Source organism: Theobroma cacao, chromosome 4 (assembly GCF_000208745.1).
Source record: "Theobroma cacao cultivar B97-61/B2 chromosome 4, Criollo_cocoa_genome_V2, whole genome shotgun sequence".
Classification (NCBI taxonomy): domain Eukaryota; kingdom Viridiplantae; phylum Streptophyta; class Magnoliopsida; order Malvales; family Malvaceae; genus Theobroma; species Theobroma cacao.
The window spans coordinates 22,360,186-22,387,718 of record NC_030853.1 but is presented as its reverse complement, the minus strand read 5'-3'; the positions used below and the strand labels follow the sequence as shown (position 1 = coordinate 22,387,718).

General features: G+C 31.9%; 2 protein-coding genes across 5 annotated transcripts; one reads left to right on the top strand and one right to left on the bottom strand.

Moving 5' to 3' along the window:
• On the bottom strand, positions 58 to 6,054 carry LOC18602153 (uncharacterized protein At1g32220, chloroplastic). 2 transcript variants are annotated; one of them, XM_007033352.2, is made up of 10 exons: positions 5,833 to 6,053; positions 4,843 to 4,960; positions 4,675 to 4,763; positions 4,397 to 4,452; positions 4,260 to 4,315; positions 2,746 to 2,839; positions 2,077 to 2,156; positions 1,625 to 1,667; positions 1,010 to 1,101; positions 58 to 438 (listed from the first exon to the last, which is right to left on the bottom strand). In XM_007033352.2, exons 1-10 carry the CDS (start codon positions 5,883 to 5,885, stop codon positions 259 to 261), a joined length of 861 nt encoding a protein of 286 aa, XP_007033414.2. In that variant the 5' UTR covers positions 5,886 to 6,053; the 3' UTR covers positions 58 to 258. The 2 variants fall into 2 exon arrangements, with proteins under 2 accessions (XP_007033414.2, XP_007033415.2); XM_007033353.2 differs by having other exon boundaries at positions 99 to 438; positions 1,010 to 1,104; positions 5,833 to 6,054.
• LOC18602152 (protein FLX-like 2) lies at positions 11,980 to 17,141 on the top strand. Of its 3 annotated transcripts, XM_007033346.2 has the most exons (7): positions 11,980 to 12,243; positions 14,282 to 14,354; positions 14,447 to 15,026; positions 15,311 to 15,456; positions 15,567 to 15,664; positions 16,205 to 16,255; positions 16,370 to 17,141. In XM_007033346.2, exons 2-7 carry the CDS (start codon positions 14,336 to 14,338, stop codon positions 16,832 to 16,834), a joined length of 1,359 nt encoding a protein of 452 aa, XP_007033408.2. In that variant the 5' UTR covers positions 11,980 to 12,243; positions 14,282 to 14,335; the 3' UTR covers positions 16,835 to 17,141. The 3 variants fall into 3 exon arrangements, with proteins under 3 accessions (XP_007033408.2, XP_017975740.1, XP_007033410.2); XM_018120251.1 differs by lacking the exon at positions 16,205 to 16,255 and having other exon boundaries at positions 16,370 to 16,834; XM_007033348.2 differs by lacking the exon at positions 14,282 to 14,354 and having other exon boundaries at positions 11,982 to 12,243.

The window sequence follows — 27,533 nt, the reverse complement described above, 5'->3', positions numbered from 1 at the left end:
AAACAACAGCATACACCTAAGGAAGAAAAGATGTAATAAAATAAAAGCTTAATTTTGAAAATAATATCACTAGTTATTTAATTGCTTTAGGTAATGCAAATGTCAACAACAAAATAATCATAGCATAGAAGGGAAACTAGCTTTACACTGCAAGCATGGAGATATAATGCTGTTGGTTCAAACTTAGACAAGGTAAACTAGATTGAGGTGTATTTTATGATTGGAAAAAAAAAATAGGAGGAGAAATGCCTAACAAGTCTAAGCCGACTTTTGTTGGCTGTGTTGTAGTATTCCATATACATCAACAATACCAGAAGGAAATAGTGGGTCTATTGCAGCTCTAACAGCAACCTTTGCCACTGACGTCACCTTGACCGGAGGTATAAACAGTGGACCGATAAGTGGTATTCGAGTTAGAAACTTTGCATGTTGTAGTACCTGCAGTAAACATACAATGAAACAATTAATTAGAGCAAAAACGGTATTGCAACTTTTCCTTCTTGTACAATTTAGCACAGAAAAATACCTCGACAATTCTCTCAACATAAGGCATGGCCAATGGCATGCCAATAAATGAATAAAACATCCATGAGTATTTTACTCCAATAGCTTGGATGTTTCTACTGCTTTAGTCTCCAGTTCATGAAGCCAAAAAAAAAAAAAAAACCTTTCTTTCCATTTATTTATTTTAACTGGTCAAAATTAGAAATTAGAACAAGCTATGAGCCAGTCATGCATTTACCTAATGTACACTTCCATTAAAGAAAGAAAGAAAAAAACACGGAATGCCTGAACCACATTGGAGATTATTGTCTTAGAAATGTACAAATTAAGTAAGAACTCGTTAATTGTCTAATGTTGAGAGACTTTGATATCTAAACAGGGGCCAAAGGGAATTGGATTTGGGCATAGGAAACAATTTTTCACAGGACATAGGACCATGCTGGAAACAAATAATCTAATATACAGGGAAGACAAGAGTAAAAATTTTCAAGCAGTCAGAACTTACCATCTGCAGTGGAGCTCCAATGGCACTGAGAGGAAATTTCATGTTCCCAACTTGGCGTGTCCCATGTATAAAACCAGGCCTCAAAATTATGCCTGCTAACAAAAAGAATAAAAAAGTTGTTAATAATGTTAATCAAAACCAACCAATTGCAAGTGAAAATTTTCAAACGAAAAATAAAAAGAAATCCAATATGTATTCATTCTGACCACTTTCGGACACTTACAGTCATAACAAATTGATTTCTTCATTACCAGATGAATCAACTATCAATAATACTAGCAATAAAGAGCATACAGCATATTAATTAACTTGAGGAAGTTGAAGAAAAAGAAATATATCTTCTCATCATTTCTTCCAAAGCAAACTCATGGATGTTACAGAAAGCAACCTCCCCCCGCACCCCACTCTTTTGCTTTACCATTTTTTTTCAGCAGAACAAAGGCTACAAGTCCAAACATTCAAAACTCCTTAATGGAGAAAGATGTTCTCAAGTGCCACCACATTATTCCAAACAAACTAAGCTCGGGAAATATGTCTCAAGTATTTTAGGTCTACGTCATCCATTGGTCTAAAACATGGATATACCAAATGTAAGCTCCAGGATAGGAGACATACCTCCATTAGGAAATTTATCAGTTAACTCAGCTTCAGTCACTCTCTGCATTAGTTAGAGTAGAAATGTGCCTTCATCAGAAAAAGGGATGATAATGGAGTGTTAAACCTAACATGTTTTTCATAATGTTGCATCAACTAAAAGGAGAATGACTATGTCTTTTTGTTACATGAGAAAACAAACAGGATGATGCAAAGTACAGCAGTAAACATAAGCAAAACCATACAATATAAATTATTCTATTGACAACAGAACTGCTACCCTTTGTTGTAGTTGTTTAAAAGATGGACTTATAAGAAGCATCAAGGCAGAGTTTTGTCTATATAATTTTAATTAGTTCCACAACAAACAACAAAGCCTTTTTCCCAATGCGTGGGATGTCAAGTGCTTCTACAGCTATAATTAACTTTTAAGCACTCCATTGGCAGCCCATGAATGAAGATAAAGGAAGTACCTTCCCTTCATAATATCCTCGTAGTAAATAATACAACAAACCAAAGTCAGCAGCAGATACGTAGACAAATCTCTTTACTCCTGCAAAGGGTTATTGTGGAAGAATGTCAGTGAAAATATTACTTCTCTGGTCTTAAATTACTTATATATAATTTGTGCTTTCTCAAAGGTTATGAGACATAGGGAGATACACTGAAAACAAATTGACAATGATTAGCCTAACTAATGTCAAATGGTCATGCAATGAGACTAATCAACCCAAGTTGTGTGATCAAATTTAGCACAAAATTTTAAGTCTTGGTCTTTATATACAACTTAAGGTTTCTGATTTTATCAACTGAATGCCTTCTACAACACATAGCCATAAAAGATTACAAGAGGAAGCATTCAAGCAGATACTTTCCAATCTAAATATTAGAAAACAATTTGACAGCATCAAAATGATTTATATCATCATAATATCTACAGTTCTCTTTTACTGTATAATAATGACTTCATTGCCAAAATTAAGAACAGAGAATGAAGATTAAAGATCCAGCATCTTTACTGAAAATCAATCCAAAAGAAAAATTGCACAGTTTTTATGCCAGAAAATAAAAAGAAGGCAACTTCTGTAACGTATTTATGGCTTTATCGGTAAAACTAAAAAAGATATAAGATATTGCTTAACTTTGTTCCACAGCAGCTCTAATAGCATTTACGTTTGCTGTTCCATTGATTCTATACATATATGGATTTGAGCCAAATGCACCAACACATGAGATCTATAAATTGCACAAAATGAAACAGGTGTCAATGCATAGTGAGGAAAGGGGAGATGTTCAAGTGGATAATGAAAGAAAAGAGTGTACCCTGAAAAATGAATGAAAGAAAAGAAAGTCAAAAGTAAGTTGCCTCATAGACACAGTATCAACAAACACACATTACTTGTCTGCACACATACAGAGACAACAGTAAGATGTGTTGCAGACACATTATCCCTGAAACAAGCACTCATGTACATTGAGCCCATGCACACATGCACATAGATGCACTTTTCCTTTCATGTGAACGCACACAGACATAGAGGGAACGCAGTCCAGAGGAAATGAGAAATAGCAAAATATTACCATAGAAAATGTCATGTAAGAATCTTGAATTTTGATGCATAACATCCAAAAAGATAAGAACTCCAATATAAAATGCTCATTAATAAAACCTCGTACATGTATGTTACAAAATTAAGTTATATCACAAGGACATGAACTTGTGTTAGAATAAAACCTACATGTCATTTCCACACCTCATTAAAATCAGAAGAAAGAAAAAAATTTTCAACATTAGCAGAGTAGTAAACAGAAGCTGCAATGGTTAAGATAAACAACAAAGAATTGATGATATCTAGGCTCAATTGGAAAATGAGATAACCTTGTGAAATCCCAAATACCATCTCTTAAACTCTCCTCTAATGAATAAAAGGCACAAGTCTCCCCCAACACATAACTACAGAGCAAAAGCTAAAATGCTGCCTGAAAGCTTTATCAGAGAGGTTAAAGAGATATGCAGGAAGTTTTAATGGAGTGAGTGAGATGCAAAGGAAGACGGAGAGTTGGAAGTTAGAATTTACCATTGATGGAGAGGTGCTTTCCATAAAAAAAAAAAAAAAGGAAAGATGGAGAGCTGCAGAAGAGAGTAGGGTAAAAGAGAGCCAAAAATCTGCTCTATTGTGTTTGGCATTTTCCTTTTAATAATCTTAAATCAGGATAAAATAATAATACATAAACTTGTTAGTTTACTCTCCACTCCATCGCCAAAGTATGAAGAGGAGAGAAATATACTATGCTCTACTTCCTCACTTTTCCACCCATTTACTCTACTCACTTCTAGCATCCAGCTTTTAAATGCACTGCTAATTGAAACATTACTGAAGTCCCTGACCATCTTTGGAAATTGCACAACAAAATGGATCCTCATGGATGATTGGAGCCATTTATCAGTTCCATTTGCTTGTGGTATTGTCAGAAAATGATAATAGCACCATTTTATGACATGGTGGTGAAATAGAAAAACCGCTAGAGTACAAGCATACATATAATGATCCTATTAAATTCAAAAGCCAATAACAGATTTCTATACATACTATATTTAATGTACTGTATTTATGCTAAATTATGGCTGTACCAACTAACAGTCCTTAGTCTTTACCACAGAAGTAGCTTCACTCATGGCTTGCTTCAGTGAACCAGGTGAAAGCAAATCTCCTGTAATTATGAGGAAAAAGTTTATTACAGTCTATTGAACATTTACACAATTGAAATATGTATATTAAACACTCCATCAACCTTTATGCCAGAGAACATCATTAAGCCAGGAATCATGCAAAGATGGCCTTCCAGACCTAGCAAATATCAACAAGGGAACCGTCAAGATACATGTGTGTGTAGTGCTTGTCTTCTTAAAATTTTATTGCTATCATATGATTAAAAGTATATACAAGTGCTCATGTTATATCCCTTTTGTGGAACCAAATCTTTCAGGGCATATAAAAATGATCTGGTACAAAAAATAAACATGTTAAATTAGGAATTGGGATATAAATAGAATAGTCAAAATACTATACCTGCTAAGGCTAGATACAGTTAAACCTTGCTCTAGAGCTTCTCTACATATATGTGAACCAACAAACCCATTGCCACCCAGGACAAGTAGCTGATTAAGATAACTAGCAGTCAGAGGGAAAAGAGAGAATAACTAGATTCAGGGAACACTTAAATGACACCAAAATTACCTTCCCTGTTGGTGGTCGTTTGGTATCAAATGTCCCAGCTTCATCAGTTTTCAATTGTTCATCTATCTTGTTGAAGCCTGTTGACAGTAGTCTCCCATTTCTTGATATGGTTGTTCCACTGTCTCACCACCAAAAAAATAAAAAGGGCATCATGGAATATAGAAAAGGAGAGGACATAAACATGACCATCTGGATTATCAGAGATAGACCTATCATCATTAAAGATTTGTATTGTGATCGATTATAACCATTTTAAACTATATATCTAATGGTATGGGTATTCTATGATTTGGTTCTCGGAAACAAATCCCCATTTCAGCCATCTTCTAATTCTAAGTGCAATGTCCTTGTTAATCTCACAATCTATTTCTTAATGGATGCACAACTCAAAGTAAGCATGTTTTGGCCATTTACAATAGACTGATCATTTTCTACTTCAAGTTATACAACTTGCAGGTTGTTGCTTATTTTCCTCTCAGGTCTTTATAACCATCATCAGCCTTTGGATTCTATTATATCAAAGGCAACCAGGTTACGCTCATCACTTCTCATAAACTAATACATAAGGAAATGAAAAATTCATCAATAATTGATCTAGCCCCGAAGAAATTAATAAACAAAACTTTGTTTAAGAATAGAAAAGATATTTTCAAAAATAAAATTATCTACTTTTAGAAATTAACAGAAACATCTTTAGAAACAAACTGATTGATAAAACAAATAAAATAATAAACCCATGAAGAAAACCCCTTAGATTCTTTTTACACCCCATTTTTCATTACTAGATAATTAGTACATCAGTGTAACAACAGCCCATTTTACAGAAACGTCCACATAGCTCATGTTGACAAACAACAGTATAAGTAAACAACCAACTTGAGAAATCCATCACGAACCCATGCTAAACAAAATCATAAAAGCATCAATTGAGCTAACTATTTTCATCAAAAATCACAAATGAGCAACGAAATGTAAGAATGCTGCACTCACAAGAAGAGCCTGGGAAGGCAGGACCGTGAATGGAGAAAACGGGAAACTGTCATCTCCGTGCTTGCAACCTGTTTTTTTCTGGGCTATCTTTGTTTGAGTTAATTAAACTCTCTTTCGAATCAAGAAAAAGAGTTTTAGCTCGGCATCACTTCAGAACTTAGGCACCACTTTTTGTTATATTCAACTCAACAGCTTCAACTTTCAACCAACATCCCAGGAGAAAACGTATGTAAAAGTGACATGTGGTTAATTGTTAACTCACAAGTTCTGTTTTTTTTTTTCACCCCCAAAATTTTAATTAATTTAAGTAAATTCCCATAAGTTTGGACTTTAGCAACGTATGCTTGTTTGAAATGTTGTAAACGTTAAAACATATTAAAAATTTTAAAACATGAGAGAAAGTCAAGTTACGAGTGAAGGCACAAACAAATATTCAATTCGTCCCATTTTAATTGTCTCTATTGGATTTATACGAAGTTAAAAAAATTAATTTTGATAATGTAAAAATAAAAAAATCATGAAAAATAATTTTGAGATATAAAAAAGTTTTAGAGTATTAATATGTTTTTAAGAAAATAAGAAGATATAATTTTAAGAAATCCAGAAAATAAAAAGAAAAAGAAAGAAAATCTGACAAATAATTTTTTAAAATACAGAGTAAATTACACTCGACATTCATAAAATTGAAATTCAGACTATTTTGATACCTACATTAAAGTAATTTGGTGGTTCTTATACTTTCAAGTTATAACAAAATGATCCTTTGTTCATGTTTTTGTTAAGTATGATATTAAATGCAATTGACAACTCATGTTAGCTACTTAGTATATTACATATTTATTTGAAAAATTTTTATTTAATTTTAATTTTAAGTCTTCATACTGTATTAAAAAATAAAAAATATTTATTAGAAATATAAAAATTATAATTTACTTTAAATTATAATATTTTAAAAAAATAACCAATTTTTGTATTTTATCTCCCCTTTTTCTTTTTTTTTTTTCTCCTCTCTTTGTTTCCCTTTCTCCCCAGTCAGCAAGGCTTCTGCCCGCAATTAGGAGGGTCAGGCTTGGCCCAACTGACACCATTACGATGATTAGAGCCTGACCGGTCCTTGTTATTGTCAATCCAACAAGAGGAATAGAGGTTAGGTTCTGTCATCGTCGAATAGCCCTGGTTGGTGGGACAAGAGGAGGAGAACAAGGGCAGAACAAGAAAAAGAAGAAAAAATCCATTTAACTCAATTTTCATTCCATAAATTTCATTGACACGCTTTTGTCACGTGTCAAACGTACATAATCAATTAGTACCATCATCTTGTCGGATATTTTTAAATAAAAGATGCTACTCCATGTCAGAATAAAAAAAAATTATGATAGTCGAAAATTAAAAATTAAAAAAAGAGTTATATCAGTTAAAAATAAATTAAAAAAATAAAAAATCAAGTCTATTAGAAAAATCAACAGTAGCAACTGTTCGAAGCAACATAAACTATATCTGTTGAGTACAGATATCTAAACCTATAAAATCGGTCACTCTTTTACCCAAAAAACCTACATAAGAAAATAGTAACATTTTTTCTTTCCTTTCTCAAACATACTCTAAATTTTTTTTATATTATTTTACTGTAGACAAATATTATAGAAATATGATAATTTTCTCATACTCCGGTGAGTACTCAATGAATTGATTTTATTAGTGTAAAACGTCGTCAATCACTAAATCCGTCGATAACATTTTTGCACATTACAAGTAGGAGTAAATAAAACCTTAAAGATAGAGACATTGATACACGCCTTGAAGTCAATTTCTGTATTTTTGAATTTAGTGATCTAACAATTTTAATATTTTTTTTTATTTCATCAATCGTTGTTGCAGGTGGAACATTAAGAGAATTGGCTTCTGATTTTTAGAAAATTCAACCGAGTTGATGTTAACAAAGAAAATAACAAAATAGTTTTTTATCAAATAAATTTTCTTGACTTAATTGATTGGATTTGTATGAATTATCCTAAGGATATTTACTTTGAAAAATTAGTTATTAGAATTCTCAAGAATTTTAATGCTTTATGATCAAAGAAATATCTCAGAAATGATATTACAATGAAAAAACAAATATGACCTTGCAGGAACCAAACCAAAGCCTTTACATAAGAATATAGGTGATATATCCCATGGGGACTTATAAGAAACTTTGCACTGGGTGAATAATCCTATTCCAAGTGAGTATCTTAGATTTATATTACTGTTTGCCCTTCGCTTGACATAAGAAAGAGAGCAGGTTTACAGGAATGAAAGCAAAACCAGGGTAAAAAAAAAAAACCTTTGCTTTTTGACTCTTTCCCTTGGCTTCAAAGCAAACTCTTTCCATTGCTCATATATATATATAAAAACTTACTTGCCATGTGCAGACTATGATGTCATTGGGAGCAATGCTATTGCTAGTGAAGCACGCTTATAGTATTAGGTTTTGAATATGGTGAGTTTACCATAAGTTATATCATACAAGAAATGTTTCCTTTACAATAAATAAAGCAATATTTTTTAAATGATTTTATCGGGAATGCAGTGCCTAATAAGGATAACTTATGCTATGCTTTATAAATTGAAAGGTAAGTTAGGATTTGTGGATTCTATGAAGGATTATTTTGAAAATCATTTTCAGAATCCATATCATTTTGACCAGAAGCTTTTCTATGATCGAGAAGGTGTCCTTACTTGCTTTCGGAGCATGTAAGAATCTTAGAGTCAGCAAATGCTTTGGACTCTGAAAATACTGAAATATACGAGGAAGTTCGGAATAGATCTAATCAAGGAAATGCTAAATTGCTTCAGCAATTTAAGAATCATCTTAATATTATCAAGTCTATTTTTCTAGATGTTGTCTAGAATCAAACAATGAAAGATATTGGTGGAGCGGATGTAATCTTAAGAATTAAAATATTTCAAGATAAAAATGATATTACATTGTCACAATCGCATTACATTGAAAAGGTACTTAAAAAAATTTTTAATCGTAGTAATTTTATATGAGCATCTATTCACGTGGATCTTTCAATTAAATTAATACTTAATGCTAATATGGCTATTGATCAATTACAATATACAAGAGTAATTATTTGCTTAATATATTGCAATGACATGTACAAAGCCAAATATAGCATTTGCTATTGGATTATAAGTTTAGAAGATCATGCTTCCACAAGCGGATGAATCTTCATGCTTGGTGGGGGTGTAATTTTTTTGGGATCTAAGAAGCAAACGTGTATAATGGATTATTCCATGGCAGTCGAATTAATGCATTGGCTGCTGCCACCAAGAAAGCTTAATGGTTAAAAAATTTATTCTATGGTGTGACTTATTGGCCTACACCAATTTCTATAATATCTATTTGTTGTGATAGTGAAGCAATTCTAGCAAAAGTATATAGCCAAGTGTATAATGAAAAGTCTAAACATATTGGATTAAGACATAACTATGTTCGATAATTAATTTTTGATGAAGTGATCACAATAACTTTTGTGAGATCTAGTAAAAACTTGGTGAATCCTTTAACAAAAAATCTTGCTAGAGATCTTGTAAATAAGACCTCAAAGGGGATGGGACTTAAACTCATAAATTGAAAGTTACTCCTAGTAGAAACTCGACTCAACACTTAGTATAATGTCAAGTCTAGAGTTTAATGAGACTAAGTACATCATTTATAAGTGGTTGTTAATACTACCATATAATGTATTATATTTTGTTATAAATGAAGTGCTAGGTACCCGTAATGATAAGAAAATGATAAGTTATATATCTTAATAAACCCATAAAATTGTTAGAATGATTTAGTTACAGAGGCATTCTTGATGGGATCTATCTATATGAATGTGAAGTGTGACCGCTTCTAAGAGTTCAATAGCTTGGCTCTAATAGCACTTATGAAAAGAGGATACAGAGACATAGCCATAAAAGTGTCATCGGATATTGTGCATTCATCGTTGTTGAAATCGTTGTCTGAGATATGTTCGATTAATCAAATAGGATAGCTGGTTCAAAACATAATCTACCATGCAATTTCGGTTAACTTGAACATGTTTTCACTAAGTGAAGATTCAATCGAAAGATATCTTCATTTATGCAATTAATTTTCAAGATTATAAAAAATTTGGATTAATTTGAAAATGGTGAAGGGATTGTCGGACATTTTCAAATAAAAGATACGATTCCATATAAGAATAAAAGGAAAAATTATAACGGTTGGAAATTAAAAATTAAAGAAAGTTATATCTATTGAAAATAAATAAAAAAAATGAGAAGTCACGTCCGTTGAAAAAGACCAATAGTAACGACTGTTGAAAAAGATCAACAGTAACGATTATTTGAAACAGATAGAAATTGTGTTTATTGTGAACAACCATTTAAACCTATAAAAGAGGACTTTTTTTACCAAAAGAATGTACATACAAAAACAACAACATTTTTTCTTCATTCCTTAAACATTCTCCAAGTTTTCTTCTGTATCATTTTGTTGCAGAAAAATATTATAAAAGTGTGATAATCTTGTCATACTTCGATAAGTGCTCAGTAGATTGATATTGTTAGCATAAAACACTGTTAATTACTAGGTCTTATTGTATCTTTGAGATTTATATGTCGATAACTCTTTTACATACTATAAGTGAAGATGAATAAAATTTTAAAGATAATAACATTGATACACGCCTTGAAGCCAATTTCTATATTTTCCAATTTGGTGATCTAACAGAAATTAAGAGCCTGTTTGGCTTAGCTTTTTTTTAACTTAAAAGTTATTATGAAGTTTTTATAAAAAATAATAGCTTTTAAAATTAAGTTAAAAGTTGTTCAGTAAATTTTTTTTATAAGTTAAAATTTTTGTTAAAATTATCATAAAAGGTATTTTTTGAGAGGGTAATACTGTAATTATTTTTAATAAATGAGGATATTTTTGGAACAAAAATAAAAATTTTCTTATATTTTTAAAAGAAAAAAAAGAAAAAGCTCATCATTGTAGCTTTTTTTAAGCTCTTTTTTTAAAAAATTTTGTTCTTAAAAAAAGTTATTTTTTAAAAAAATTTCTCAAAAAATCATGTTTGACTTGACTTTTACTTTTAAGAAGTAAATAAGTTGAAAAAAAACGAAGCCAAACGTGCACTAAATATCCATCTATACATCAATATATTCACTTTTGTTCATATTACAAAATATCCATGAATATATTTATATATTCAGGAATATTTACGTATATCTCAAATATTTTTAAATATTAGTAACATAAATTATAAATTTTGTTCAATATCGAGGACATGTACAAAAATATTTGAAAAGTTATTTATGAAAATTTCAATTAATGAGTACGATAAAAAGTAATCGTACAGATAATTGTAGGTATAACCAAAGACTAACGTTCAATTAGTTATAAAAATGAGAAAGAGATATTGGTATGATGGTCTCTATTAGGTACATGACTATAGACAATTATGTGGCAGTGTCATCCATGGTAAGCGAATTTTTTAATATAATCAATCAACTAAACCCCAAAGTGGATTATAGTTAGTTCTTCCACCTGGATATTTGGTGCAAGTTAACCAAGAAGAATATGTTATTCATGTGCAAAATAATTTAATTGGTTATTAAAATTTAAAATGTCATGAAATTGCTTTCATATTATGTAATAATTCGACGTACCAATAAAAGTAAGTGTTTCAGTGAAGCAGCGTTTGAGCTTAAAAAAATAAAAATTAAATGTGTCATAGATATTAATCGTTTCAACTTTATAATGTTTGGTGTTATTAAAAATCAATGTTTTACAAAAACTTATTAAACTTACTTTTATTTCTATCATATAAAGTATAATATATTAAACTTAATTATTCATATATTCAACATTATAAATATTTAATAATATATTATATGCAGCATTTTAGTATGTTATAACTATATATATTATTATATGAAGAAACACGGGCTGAAATTTCATTTTAAATATTTAACATGAATTGTATATTTTCTCTATTTTTTCTTTTTTATCGATATTTATAATACATAAAAAGATCATTTCGTTGTTAATATTAGAAATATAAAAATTAATGAGTTATTTGTTTCAACTGTAGAGTTCAAAATGATAGGCGACCAAACTTTACCAGAAAGTAAAACAAAAATAGAAGGAATAAGCAGGAGGGAAAAGTAAAGGTCGGCTTCGAATGGTGAAAGGGAAAGTCAGAAGAAGCGACGTCGTAGAGGCTTCCTTTTTTTTTCATTTTCCCGTTTGAAGTTTGAAGAGTTTTATTTCATTATTATAGTAGGAAAAAAGAAAGAAAAAAAAAATAGATTGCAGGGGTTTACTGGCTTGGAAATTTCTGCCGCTCTCTACCTGCAACAATCTTTACAACAATTTTGTCCGTTCAGGTAACCCCAACCTCTACTTCGTCGCAGGCTTTTCTCTCTCAGTCGCTCTTTTTTTTTTAAATGAAATTTCGATTATATTTTTGTTAATTGTTTCTAGGGTTTAGCTTTACTAAATTGAATTGGAAAAAAAAAAAGAAACATTACTAATTAGTTGAATTCAAGCTCACCAATCTATTTCTGATATTTGGAAATTTAAAGATAAATATATATGAAATATAATTATGCTCAACGGTTGGATTTTGCAATGAGAATTTAGCATTTCTTTTTGGGGAATGAATGAGACTCATCCTGTTCTCTCATGAAGAAAAATTGTTGTAATCATTTGTTATTTTTTCATGTTTTTTAAAAAAAAAATAGGAAAAAAAATATAAAAACATGATTAGTGGAGCTACCATTAGACATGGGTTATATTCTGTATTTTAGTTATCTGAAAAAGATGAAAATTTTGTGTATGTCTTCCCTGAATGATTACTATGAAATTATGAGCAGTGGTTGTAGCTTCCTTAAAATGATGAATGCCATACAAATCTATACAATTTAAATAGCTTCCTTTGGCCATATAAAGATGATGTTTGTGTTTCATACCTTACAAAAGGTAGCAAGGGGCGAGGCCTGTGTTTTATTATTATTAATTTTGATTGATATGCTTCTTCATTACCATTTTTCTCCATTATAGATGGAAAGTAATTTTCTGATTAGGACAGATTTGGAGAAATCTATTTCTATGGTGGCTTGAAAACTATGAGTTTAAGGTTTATGGTAGGAATTTATGGTAAGAGTTTGGGAGTCAAAGAGGGTCAGATGTCAGGAAAAGATTGCTCGAATTTTATGGAAGCTGTGGAATGACAAGCAAACAAGCTCAGGTTTTTGTGCTTGTGCTGTGAACTGTAACCCCAATCGTTTGTAGCTGTAGAGAGAAAGAGCAGAGTAGAAACAACAGAGGGAATTTCCATGACTCGAACTATAATAAACTAAAGGTACTGTAAAAGCCCCAATAATTTGACTAAACTCAAAATAAGACCCAGTGGACCATGACTAGGGCCCAATCTAGCGAAACAGAAAATGATCTAGATACCCTTGGACACCAAAATCAAGAAGATACTGTTAAATTACTTTCCTAATAGCTAATTAGCTAGCAAGTACATCTTTCCTTAGACCAAAATGAATTCTTTGTTGATAAAGAACTTGTGATATTAGCACTTTGTTTACAAAGACGACAGAGCATGTCTAGCCAAGCTATTGATGTGCTAGAAACTTTCCTCTTTGTTCGGGTTGTTTAAATTGTTCTCACCTTTACTGAGAAGTTGCAGCAGAGGGGAATAAGTGGAGAGAAAGGAAAAAAATAATTTATAAAACTATTATTGACATCCCATTTAATGCAATAGTCAAAATTAGGGCTAATTACACTTGAATCTTTTTGCTAGGCACCTTTATATCTGTCCGTGCTGATTACCACATTTTTTTGCCGCATGCAACTCCTGACTTCCCATTACTGCTATGATTTAAATATGGGCCAGAGGAACCTACCCCATCTTCTAGAGTTTAGCTTGTGGAATATAAAGTTTGGTAGATAGCTGGATTTAATTGTAATTCTAAAGGCCTTATTTCAAACTGCCCAAGAGGTTGACTGCTTATGACTACTTTTGAGCTACAGTGGCATTGACATGGAAACCAACTAGTAAATAAGCAATTCCTGTTGCTGATAACCATGTTAGCTGCTTAAGTTGTAGATAAGGGTCCATTCAGTGACAGTTATTAAGCTTTGGCATTATCTTTATGGCCATTCATGGGATTATTAAATTATTGTGATTATTTATTTGATCGGTTGTTTGGTAAATGACTGCTATGGAACTCTTTGCCTAAGAGACTAGAGATGATATAATGCTCTTTCAACTTGAAGTTTGCATTGAGCAAAATGTAATAGACTAGGATATGATAAAGGAAGGAATTACTTTAATAATGACGTATGCATTGAAGTGTTCTACATATTCATTGTCATTGAGTTCAAATTTAACTGTAGCTTCTATATTATTTATAGTGTTTTGGCTGTGTTGTGTTGGACGTATGGACCAAAGTCCCTAGTGTTGCATTGATGTCCAATTGTTACTCAGGTGATGCAAGAGTAGTTTTCAAGCTGCCTTTTTTAAGTCAAATCACAGTGGAGCATCTGCAGTGCTCTTACAAGTTGTATTTCTTTACCCAGGTCATACGTCACTGCTTAGAATGGGAAGCAAAGGTCGAATCCCACCCCCTCACCTAAGGCGTGCTCTCCCAGGCCCTGGCATGGTGCACCCTGACCAATTTGGTCCAGGAATACTACCCCCACCAGGTCCTTTTCCACATTTTGATATGTTGCCACCTCCAGAAATTATGGAGCAAAAGCTTGCTGCACAGCATGTGGAGATGCAGAGACTTGGTACAGAAAACCAGAGGCTTGCTACTACACATGGGACCTTGAGACAGGAACTTGCTGCTGCACAGCATGAGTTGCAGATATTGCATGCTCAGATAGGAGCCATAAAATCTGATAGAGAACAACAAATGAGGAGCCTTATGGATAAGATAGCTAAGATGGAAGCTGAACTGCAAGCAGCCGAGCCCGTTAAGGTAGAGTTGCAGCAGGCACATACTGAAGCTCAGAATTTGGTTTTAGCAAGGGAAGAACTTATGTCCAAAGTGCATCAATTAAACCAAGATCTTCAGAGAGCCCATGTAGATGTGCAACAGATACCAGCTCTGATGGGTGAACTTGAGAGCCTCAGACAGGAATATCAGCATTGCAGGTTTTTGTTGTGCTCTTGTCTATGGGTGTTTTGGGAGCAAAGTTGAGAAAGATTTAAACTAGAGCGGCTGGTATTGAACGGGAAATTAATATTAAAACTTATTTTTCTATGTTGTTTGGAAGTCCACTGTAGAATTTTATTTATCAAAAGTTTTTTCTTTCCTCTTATTTTCCTCTTTGAGCATGCCTGTTAGTTCAGTCCTTTCATAGATCTTTTCTATTGGAGTTGTTTCAGAAAGTTCCATGTGTCATGATTATGTGATGACCTATTCTTGGATCATGCAGGGCTACTTTTGACTATGAAAAGAAATTTTACAATGATCACCTAGAATCGCTTCAGGTGATGGAGAAAAATTATATGACCATGGCTAGGGAAGTGGAGAAACTTAGAGCGGAGCTGATGAATGCCGCTAATGTTGACAGAAGAACTGGTATCCTTTCTTTTAATCTTTTCTTTTTCAGCTCACTTTTTGGTTTTTGCGACCCTTTTTTTTTCCTTTATTAACGATGTAGATGACTCATTTATGCCAATGAAATGCAGTTGGGCAATATGGTGGTGCCACAGGAAACAGTGAGAATGAGGCTTCTGCACATCCTGTGGGACAAAATGCATATGAAGATGGTTATGTTATTCATCAGGTGTGTAATCTTCCATGATGGTTAGAGTTCTGTGTCTTAATTTATCCACAGATTGGTTAACAGGACAACACATAGGAGTTGATGGAAGTCGTGTTAAACCTTTTTCTATGTAAAATAAATCGTATCATATTCTGAAAGACTCAGGGTAATTTGCATAGGGTTATATTTAATGGAAAATTTATAGTCGTGTTTTCCTGATGTTTTGCATATGGGTATAGTTGAGCCTGATCAAATTAAGTCCGAGATGTTCGATATTTCTTATTTCTATCGAAACCAAACCCTGGAAGTATGGACAGATTGCTGGAATAATTTCTGTTCAGAAACATGTACAGGTTGTGGCTATATGTGCTCAACTGCTAGGTTGGGTTTCTGCACATTAAAGGGAAAACAAAAAAAAAAAAAACCCAAACTTATATTTAAACAGAAAATTTAGATTGCTGCAAAGATTAATGATGTTTTTAGGATAAATTGCATTCTTTTGAAGTTAATGCTTAGTGTCAGATAAAGAGGGATTAATTAGCTTTATGAAGTATGATACAGTACAAGGACACACTGCAGTCGAGTCCTTCCCACTCCTCTGCCTACTTTGTAGTAAGTGGTTGTAATTTCGATTCATCTGTGATTGCATTGTATAATGATGATTGTATATTGTGTCTGCTAATTCTATATTTTGGATTGATGACATTCTGCTCATTTATATCACAGAGACATGGTCCTCTTCCATCTGCTGCTACTGGTGCAAATGCAGGTGTTGGTGCTGCTGTGTATGTTGGGGCTCAGTCTGGACCTGCGCCTAGAAGGACTGGGTACGAGGTGCCTAGAGGACCTGCATATGACACATCAAAAGGACCTGGTTATGATGCGTCAAGAGGGCCTGGCTATGAATCACAAAGGGGGCCCAGTTATGATGCACAGAGAGGATCTGGTTATGATGGTCAAAGAGGCCATGCCTATGATGCACAAAGAGTGGGTGGCTATGAAACTCAAAGAGGATCTGTAAACGATGCATCCAGGGGTGCAACCTATGATGCACCAGCTAGAAGTCTTGCTGTGCTGCATGGACAAGCAGCACCCCCAAACAATGGACCATATGGATCTGCAACACCTCCTGCTCGTGCTGGAAGTGGGTACGAGGCACCATCTAGAGGTGGAAATCCTGTTAGGAGATGAGCATTATACACCGGACTGGTATGAATATCATTCAACATTTTCTCAGAGATAGTAGCTAGTCATGAGTCTCATGACACAATTTTCTGTGCTCTCTAATTGTTTGATACATGTACTTGTATTGAAGGAAATATGCTATTATTTTTGTCTCGGCTGGTGCTGAGTGCTAGAGTGCACTGACCCTTTGCTATTAAGCTCAACAGTCTTGAAAGACGATGAGCTAGTTTTATCCGCCTTTGGATCGAGGTTACAGCTTTAGTTCAATTTTCATAAATAAAATCTGTCGGATTGAAAATGTGAATTCATGTTACTCTTTGTTTTCTCAAGATATGGATGTCAAACAAAGAGAAGAGCACACACACTTGCACATGAGTGTGAGTACCAATGGTGAGCGAGGGTCCAAGGTCTCCACGAATAATCTTGGTCCATGGGTTTGGACCAAATTTAGGGTGGTCCTATCGATAATTTTTTTAAGGTGGTTTATGATTTCACGTACTTATTTACTCATCATGGATCCAAAAATTGAATCGTAAGACTGAGTTTTGAATTGATTCTAACGTAATGGTTATTCAAAGATTAAATAAAAAATCAATTAAATATCTACATATTGTAAATCTTCTTCTTTTTTTTTTGATAGGAACAAGTTGTAAATTTTAAAATTATAAAATGGTGCCTATTTTAGAAATTTTAACCATCGAACTAAAAATTCACTTAAAACATTTATATCCGATACAAACAATAAATGAATAATTTAAAAAACAAAACTCCAAACAACATTAAATAAAACGTTAAAACTTTAAAAGTAATAGACCTAATAATAAATGATGAATTACAATGTGAATGGTAATGTGGATATATGAATTGTCTAGTAATATTTATAAATTTGGTATTGTAATTTATATTGTAATTTTCTTGTAATATTTGTTAAAAAAAATATAAGATTTAGAATGGGTCCTGTCTGCACTGGATCTTAAGATTAGTCTTATAAAAATAGAGGTGGGTAACAGTCTAGGGTCACCCGTGGATCACTTTGGATCGATGGGTTTAAATTGGTTTTAAAATGATTTTATGACATGATGGGTGATACATGATTCAAACCTTTTAAAATTGATATATATTTTTGGATAGTTTATGGTCATGGCTATTTACCCACTTACCTCGAATCAAAGGATCGAACTGTTAAACTGAAATTTGGACCCATTTTCAATTAATGAGCTAAATAAAATAAGCTAAATATTAACAAATTGTAAGACTTGAAATTATAAATTTTTTTAGAAGATCTTAGTAAGCTAAAGAGTTTTTAACAATGTTTATATCCAATACATATAATAAATTAATAATAAATAAATAACTATCAACAATACTAAATAATATGTTAAAGATTTCAGAAGTAATAAAACTTATCTATAAATGAATTATATGTAAATTATAACTTTGATGTATGAATTTTTTTTGAGTATTCATAAATTTGATACACTATTTGATTGTAATTTGCATATAATAATAAAATATTGTTACTTTAATTATTATTTTTTTAAAAGAAATGACAAAATTTAAGATTGATCCTAGATTGCATTGGACCTTAAGTTTGGTCCTAGAGATAATCCTACAAAGATGTGGACTATTCACAATTCAAAATTTTTAAGACTAGTTTTGTATAGATGATCTGTGATCTCGATTTTAAGATTGTCTACCTGAACTATCTAAATTAATTTAAAATCTAAAATGATTCAAAAAATTTATCGCCTTAAGAGGATCCAAATCGAACAATCGAATTTGAATACTTTCTGAACAATTACCTTTAAAAATTACATACAAATATTAAGTTTGGTAATATGTTCGAATAATTTTAGATTTCGGAGTTAGGAATGATCTTTCTTGATGTTATTCGCTGAAAGTCAGGGAATAAATATGTAACAATAAAGAATGGTAATGCAAATATGTTATGAGTGTTATGGAATATAACTTGAAAAACAACTGTGAGAGAAAATATTTAAAAAAAAACAGAAAAAAAACTACTAGAAAAAAAAAACAGAAGACTTAGCAAATAGCAAAATCTGATAATTTTTTTGTTATTACAAAGATTAAGAGAAAAGAAGACTTAAAGTTCAAAGCTGCATTCGGGTACTATTTAAAGGTTTTCTACCTTCTTCACCAAAAAAGATTTTAATGTTAAATACATCATTTCTTCTTTTCTTTTCTTTCTTAGGGAATTGAAGTATTATAGTTCAAAGGTTTGCTAGATTAACAAAAATCTAATACTATTACTATTATACAAAGTTGAGAGCTATTCCGTTTCTGCATGATTTTTTTTATTTTAATATCTAAAATCGTACATAAGCCCGAATTAGACTTTTTCTACTTTTGGTTTATTAGGTGATTGAAGATGACATTAATACCTTTACGGTAATTTTAACCAAAATTAGAACTTATATAATTTATTTTACCAAACAGTTTATCAAACAATTTTACCTTAATTTTAAAAGCCATTAATTTTCATAAGAGCTTCATAATAGCTTTTAAGTTAAAAAAAAATTTAGGCCAAACAGACTTTTACAAATAAAGTGAGGGGATTATTTATAAGCTAATAACCCCCTAAATCTTAATCTTAATCCAATTCAATCTATGTCAAATCTAGATATACATAATCAAATATAAGAATTCAAATCAGATTACATTCTTGTGTTTGGCTTATTGTGCTGTTTGACTTGGTCTGAACTTCTTGGATCATAATCTAATGACACTCACACATATATTCATAACACTCTACTTAAATGTTCATTGTATTAAGAATATGCCTCGTTAAAACCTTATTAAGAAAAAAGCTTTTAGGAAAAAAAATCCAAATGAAGGAAAAAGAGTATATAATTTTTTTTTAAAAATACGTTTTTGAAATACTATCTCATTAAAGCCTTATCAAGAAAAATCTAGTGAGAAAAACCTTGATAAATGAAAAGAGTACAATGTGTATTTTACTCCTCTAATAATTGCATTATTTAAGATCTTTAAAACATCTCATTCCAATCTTTTGTACCAACTTTTCAAACGTTGCAGTAAGAATGACTTAGTGAATAAATCTACTAGATTATCACTTAAACAAATTTGTTGAACACTACTATCATCTTTTTCTTGAAGATCGTGAGTGAAGAACTTTGGTAAGATATGTTTTGTCTTATCGCCATTAAGGTATCTTTCTTTTAATTGGGCTATACAAGCAGTATTATCTTGATATAACTTTGTTAGAATTTCTTTCTTGGTTTATAAATCCTACGTTTCTCAAATATGTTGAGTTATAAATCTCAACCAAAAACATTTACAACTTGCCTTATAAATTGTGAAAATTTTTACTTGGTTAGAAGAAGTAGCAACTGTAGTTTGTTTTACAAAACACTATGAAACAGTTATACTTCCATATGTGAATAAGTATCTTGTTTGAGATTGAGCTTTATGTGGATCAAATAAATATTCCTGTATCTACATAACTAATTAAATTTGATTTTTGATACATTTGAGTAATATAAGCTCATGTCCATTGTTCCTCGAAGATATTGAAGTAAATGTTTAATGACATTTCAATGTTTTTGAGTTAGAAAAGAATTATATCTTCTTAACAAATTTATAGCAAATGATATATCAGGTCACGTATTGTTAACAAGATACGTTAGTGCTCCAATTGCACTAAGATATGGTACTTCAAGATCAAAAAGTTCTTCATTATCCTCACGAGGTCGAAAGTGGTCTTATGTCATATCTGGTGACCTTACAACTATTGGTGAACTCAATGAATGTGCTTTGTCCATATAGAATTGTTTTAACATTTTTGCTATATAATTTAATTTATGGACAAAAATTTCATTTGTTAAGTGTTTAATCTAAAGATCCAAGCAAAACTTTGTTTTTTCAAAGTCTTTCATCTCAAACTCTTTATTTAAGAAACCCACGACTTTTAAAGAGTTCCAGTAATATTCAAGTCATCAACATAAACAATAATTTGGACGAATTCAGATCCAAACACATAGGCATTTAGGATCATTTTTATAGTTTTCTTTTAACAAATATTTACTAAGGCGATTATATCACATGTTTCTAGATTCCTTTAATCTACATACGTATTTATTTAATTTAATCGAATAAAATTCTTGAGAATTGTATATGTGCTTTAGGCAACTTAAATCCTTAAAGAATTTTCTTATAGATATCGATATCAAGTGAGCCATATAAATAGACTGTAGCTACATTCATTAGATACATTTCAATATTCTTATGTATTGTCAGACTAATTAAATATAAAAATGTAATTGCATCCACCACAAGAGAATATATCTCTTTATAATCAATACCAAGTCTTTGGATAAAACCTTATGTGATAAGCCGTGCTTTATATCTCACAATCTCATTTTTCTTTTTTTTGAAAAGCACAATCTCATTTTTCTTTCTTACAAATACCCATTTATATCCCACTGCTTGTACACCATTTAGTGTACGGATTATAGGTCCAAAAACTTCATGTCTTGTAAGTGAATTCAATTCCACCTTGATTGTGTCTTTTTACATTGGCCAATCATTTATATCTGCATTCTTCAATACATGTAGGTTCAAGATCTTTATTCTTTTTCATAATATTGAGCGTTAAATTTTATGTAAAAATATCGTTAACGTTTATTTCATTTCGATTTCATTTTTTCCAATCATGACATAATTTATTAAAATATCTTCATTTTTAATGATTTTAAGTACCTAATTTTTTTTTGAAATTTCATCAATTATGTCAAGGGTTTTTTTTAGAGTTCTCATTTCTTCTTTTTAACCATCTTGTATATTTGTTCCTTTTTTTCAAGGATTTTATCTTTGGAACTTATTAATTTCTCACGCTTTTGGCGTGCCTTATCCTACAAAGACATCAATTTTAATAGGAGCTTTTGTAGAGATATATGAGATTTAGTTATTCTCTTTAAGTCAATAAATACATTTGGTAATTGTTTTGCTATATTTTTGTCACAACCCAAATTCTCGGGCCATGACCGACGCATGGGCCCAATGGGCATAGCCCACCAAGCCCAAGCAAGCCTATTATGTAATCTTGCTTAACATCCCATCAACTATTCTCAAGTCACCTTTCATAATTCTAACTTATAATCACTTTAATAATGGGCTATAGCAATCAAGAATTTCATTAATATAAACCCAAAATGATGTTAACATTTCAATTCATGGTGGCATTAACAGTTAAAATATACATATTTCGTCTAAGACACGTATCTTAGTATTTTACATCACATGAACGTACTTATAAAACAAAATGACTCTTGACTTCCAGCGGAGTGATCACAGTGAAGATGCAGCTACTGAAATGCCATAGTACCTACTAATAAAGCGAGTATATGTGTGCAACTCAATCTAGGTCCCAACTGCCTCTAAATCTGAAAACATGAATTTTAAAAACATGAGTACGAAACTCAGTGAGTGAACATAAAAAGGGAACAAGCAATCAATAGGAAGAATTTGGAAATCATGATGCACTTGTTTCAAAAATAATGCAATTGATTTAATTTCTTACTAAAAACCCCTCATTTCAAACTTTGATTAATAACCTCATAGTGTTGCAACAACCCATGATCAATCCATGAAGTTAAATGGGTGAAAAATATGTCAAAAACCGAATAGGGTAGCATGTAGGATAAAATGTTTCTCACTGCAGCGAAGTTCATTCTAGCTGTAGCGAGAAATAGTATCAGTTTGTATGTGTTTCAGATTTTTGAACCATTAGAAAGCTAAGAGGCAGAACTACAACTTTTATGTTTACCACTTTTCCCAGTTCAGATGAGAACATGGTCAAAATCTTTATTAAAGTGAAAACACTGCACCAGAACCCGAGAGTTTCTCGCTGCAGCGAGATTTATTTTCGCTGTAGCGAGTTTTCTGCTGCCAAAACAAAATGTTTCTCGCTGCAGCGAGAAAGCATTCTCACTGCAGCAAGAAGTAGGGCACCTAAGTGAAAAAAGGACCTCCTTTGCATAAAAAAATCCATTTGGTGCTGCAATAAAGATCAATTTGCAAGAAAATGGGAATTTCTCAAGATTCATCATGTTAAATTTCACATGCATTTCAATCATATATCATATTCATGAACTTTCATTTCATAAACATAGATATGCATAAATACATAGATAAACATCAATATCATCATAATCACACTCGGCTCATTTGCATCCCCCCACATCGTGCACATAGCCGGCGCCATTGTGTGCATCCCCCCACATCGTGCACAATCAGTGCCTTCGTGTACATCTCCCCACATCGTGCACACGGGCACTATCATCATCCATCTCCCACACCACCATCATCACTGGCATGTGCATCCCCCCACATCGTGCACACACACGGTTATAATCATCATACACAATATCAACTATCATGCACAACATATATATATATATATATATATCATCATCATCATCATCATCATAATGCAATAGTGCATGAATCCATANCCTATATACACACAACATCACAACCAATCTAATTTACATTAATATCACTCCAAAAGCTAGTTTCTAATTCAAATTCTTCTAGTCATTCCTAATTGACTTCCAACTATATCAAATGGCTATTCCTTGCACTACTCTAATCACACTAAAAATGAATAAACAACTCAACAATAAAACAGCTCATAATCCCAATTACTAGCCATTATCAACAACTTAAAACCAAGCCTAGTTCATCACTCACCTTAGGGTTTCTTTGTAGTTGAATTCTCTTCCAATAGCTTTCAAACAATTGTGAAAAATCTCTCTTTCTCTCTCTAAACCTCCAACTAGTGAGAGAAAGTGCTGAACAAGGACTTTTTGAGGGTTTTAAAGTGAGAAAGCACAATGGTTCTAGTCAAAAGGTCACAAAAGTATGAAAATTAGAGTTAGAGAGAGAAAGTTGTGAAAGTTTCATATCAAGCTTTCATGGAGGATGGAAGCAACGTAAGGTGGAAGAAGAAGAAGGAGAAGAAGCTGCTGGAAGAAAAAGATATTTATAGCTCAAGCTTATCCATTCCATTTAAAATTACGAAAATGCCCTTAGCACATTAACTTGTTCTCCTTCAATCCTTGGTGCAATCTTTTTACTCTTTTAATACTAAAACAAGTCCATAATGATCTAGACATGCTCGGGTTTACAAAACTTAAAAATTTTGACCCGATGTGAAAAATGACCATTTTGCCCCTATGGTGAAAATTATTGAAACTTCTAGTTTTCTTCTTGTTTTTATCATTACACATTATTTATTCAGTTTTATGCATATTTAGACTTTAAAATATCATAAAACCTTCTTCTGGGAGCTTTTTAAAGGAAATGACGAAATCACTCCTAGCTCTTGTTATTGCATCTATGCGTAGTTATGAGCCTATAGGAGTTGAGGTCTCACATTCTCCCCCATTTAAAATGAATTCGTCTTTGAATTCAAATTGGGGTAAGGTGAATAATCAAAGTTCTAGAGTTTTGCCACATCACTTTCGTCGGCCATTCTTAACATAGAATCTTGGTTTTTGTATCATATCGGCTTTCAATCTTATAGAAAACTCGACAATGTCATAGTATATAGTTATGTGCACTACTCTTGTTGGATCAAAATAATAGCATCCTTCATCTTATGAAGAGAATTCAAGTAAGCTATTAATTATGGTCACACCTCAATCAAATCATCTTTAAATCATCAATTATGCATGTTTACGTAACCATCCGCAATTCCTCTACTTAGATCTTTTATGAAACCTTCCAACATTCAAGCATTTATTCCACCATTGACTATGGGTCTAAATGGTCAACCAACCTCTATTCCGTTTCACATACCTTCATACAAATTCCATTCAAGCATTTCATAATACATAAGGATCAAACACTCTTTATTTATTCATAAATGTTTAACATCACGGATGATTCAAATCCGGTAACCATTAGTAACTATATTCCCAAAAACAAACTCCAATAGTTTCATGATCAAGTGCTCACTAGATAAATCTCAACTTATACCACAAGGCATTTCAATAAATCATGACATTCCACATACCCCCTTATAATCTTAACCAATCTCTTTAATTAATAACTCAACCTCTTAAGATTAAAGTTGCTCAAAATTTTTCTTTAAGGTTCATTTCCAAGTCTCATCTTGATTACTAATCATTTCTACATTTCCGATGTTATAGCTAATTTGCTCGTCATCAATCACCTACAACATATCTAACTTGGTATTTCTCAAATTTACTCCAAACATCAAATCTCATGGCCTCATTAGTTTATCAATTTGAAGATCAAATTAAACATTTGTCTCTCCTTAAGTGCACTTTAAAATTTAAGAATCATCTATTAAAGCCTTTCTAATATTAACTTCTTTTAGTCCTTTTTACCTTAAAAAATTAAATCCATAATCATTCATTTTGAATCATGAGCTTTATATCAATCAAGATAGATTTTACACTTTTAATTATACGAATCCAAATGTACACCTTTACGCATAAGCTATAAACTTTTCCCCACATCTTTATATCTCAAAACTATATATATTGAAGTTATACCAAAACTGATACATCATTTTCCATTGCCCCTTAGGATATTAAATTCATGTCATACTTCTCTATTTGTGTACTTCATAATAACCTAACAATTTCTAGCTCACAGTTAAGCTAGTTTATATGTCAAGCCTCTCAGGCTATATTAAAACATCAAATTTTATCATGATATAATAGAATTTGATGAACTCATACCAAAAGTATAAACACTTATTTTTAAGCTAACAACATTATAATCCTTTTGTTCACTGCCAAAATCAGCGATAAATTATCTTAATCATTGTCTAGCACTATAACCATTGATAGAATATCATCATCGAATCAAATTATAACTAACTCCGCATGAGCTTTTATACCAATATACAACATATATATCCATACATATATATTTCTAAAAATTTTAACTTCGAATAACCTTAGGCATATCAAGCTCAATAAACGGTCTGAAATGTCAAAATAACCAACAATCAAGTTTAGAGTCATTTCTTCTCTTAGTTGGTTAGATCATGCTCATCATTTGTGGTGAATACACAAAGCTGATTTCAATATTCCATTCTCATACAAGAGTCAACCACTAATTGGCACTATCTCCAAATTCCAGGTGTTTTATAGTCAATTTTCAGAGTCGAAATTTATATTGTAGTATTCCATCTCTAGGTCATGTCTCATTACCAAATCTTTATTTGTATATGAGTACTTGAATTCTCAAATCATCGTCCTTTTTTTTTTTCTAAGTAGATCTTCGCAATTCCCGTAACGTATTTCTATTCCCTTACCAAGGGTAGTATCATTTAATCGAACCATGTCACCTTCCTTTTCTAAACATTTGAAGCATAATTCGACCTTCCACTATCCCTATCAGGCACTTTACCTTGATAGTTACTCAAAATAAATTGAAACTTTTGGGGAAGCACATTTCACAATTTATGCTTTGCGTCTACAATTATGTCGAGACCAGAACCTTATCGGGTCCACAAAACGGTAGGAAAATCATTGCCTCAAACCAATATTTCCAAGTATACTTATGCTTGTATCATATCTTCATACTTATGTGACATGCCACTCACGATGTCGTAACGTGCGGGTCTAGGAACCCGACCGCTAGACGTTGATGAAAATAAAGTGGTTTAGGAGTCATCACCAATCTTTTTTATCTAGGTGTGATTGGTCACCTATTAACCCGATTCTAATCGACGAAGTTCTAAATTAATTTTAGGTCCGTCGAAAGAAAGAGAATTGATCCACGTTTTTTAGAGATGGGTTCGGGAATGCGGTTACGCAAGAAAAAGGGTTAGCACCTCCCGTTGCGCCCGTTCCATGAACGGTACCATTTAATCTTAAGTTATCCCACTATAGCATATTTTTGATTTAATCCTTGCTTATTAATTAATTTTTTATTAAATTGACTGATTGAGTTTTTTTATTTTATTTGGTTTTACGTATGCACATGATGCAAGCGTAAAATGATGTCATGACTTGTTTATTTTAAATAATGGGGTTGATAATCTTTTATTGAAAAATCATTCGAAGACCATCCCAACGTTTTGGTGAAGTCTCGAAATTTTTCTCATCTAAAGATATCCCCGGAAGAACTCGTCTCTACAAACTCCTCGGGGAAATCCCATCATCGGAACTTTCGCACCATTTGCAAGATAGATGTGGCATGCTATGACAGGATAAAATAATGATGTCTACATGCAGGTGTTTATTGACTTAGATGGTTCATAATTCATCCAATTATGTGTTTAATAATTTATCACCTTATTTATATATTTATTTCATCATTTTTTATGGATTATTTATTTTATTATTATTATTATTATTATTATTATTATTTATTTAGATCAATATCTTTTAATTAACGTTGTTGATTAATATTTTACTTGATAACTTATCAAATAAACAATTAATTAATTTTTTTAAATGATTAAATTAACTTTATTTAGTAATATTTATTTAAGCTAATTAACTAATTTAAGTTTGGATGCAACATTATGTAAATTTATTTTTTTTAACAATGACTATTTGACTTAATGGGTATTGGAGTTTAGAGTTTGGATTTATCCCGACGCTTCGGTGAAAATCTGTCTCAAACTTCGCACCCAAAAAAATCCACTTAAAAGAGACAACTCTTTGCCTTTCTTACG

Excerpts from the sequence above, each read along its gene's own strand:
- LOC18602153 (XM_007033353.2), bottom strand. The coding sequence starts at position 5,885 with ATGACAGTTTCCCGTTTTCTCCATTCACGGTCCTGCCTTCCCAGGCTC. Across the intron at positions 4,316-4,396 it reads TGATGTTCTCTGGCATAAAG|GAGATTTGCTTTCACCTGGT; the intron begins GTTGATGGAGTG and ends TCATAATTACAG. Across the intron at positions 2,840-4,259 it reads TGAGTGAAGCTACTTCTGTG|ATCTCATGTGTTGGTGCATT; the intron begins GTAAAGACTAAG and ends TGCAATTTATAG.
- LOC18602152 (XM_007033346.2), top strand. Across the intron at positions 15,027-15,310 it reads CAGGAATATCAGCATTGCAG|GGCTACTTTTGACTATGAAA; the intron begins GTTTTTGTTGTG and ends TGGATCATGCAG. Across the intron at positions 15,457-15,566 it reads TAATGTTGACAGAAGAACTG|TTGGGCAATATGGTGGTGCC; the intron begins GTATCCTTTCTT and ends AATGAAATGCAG.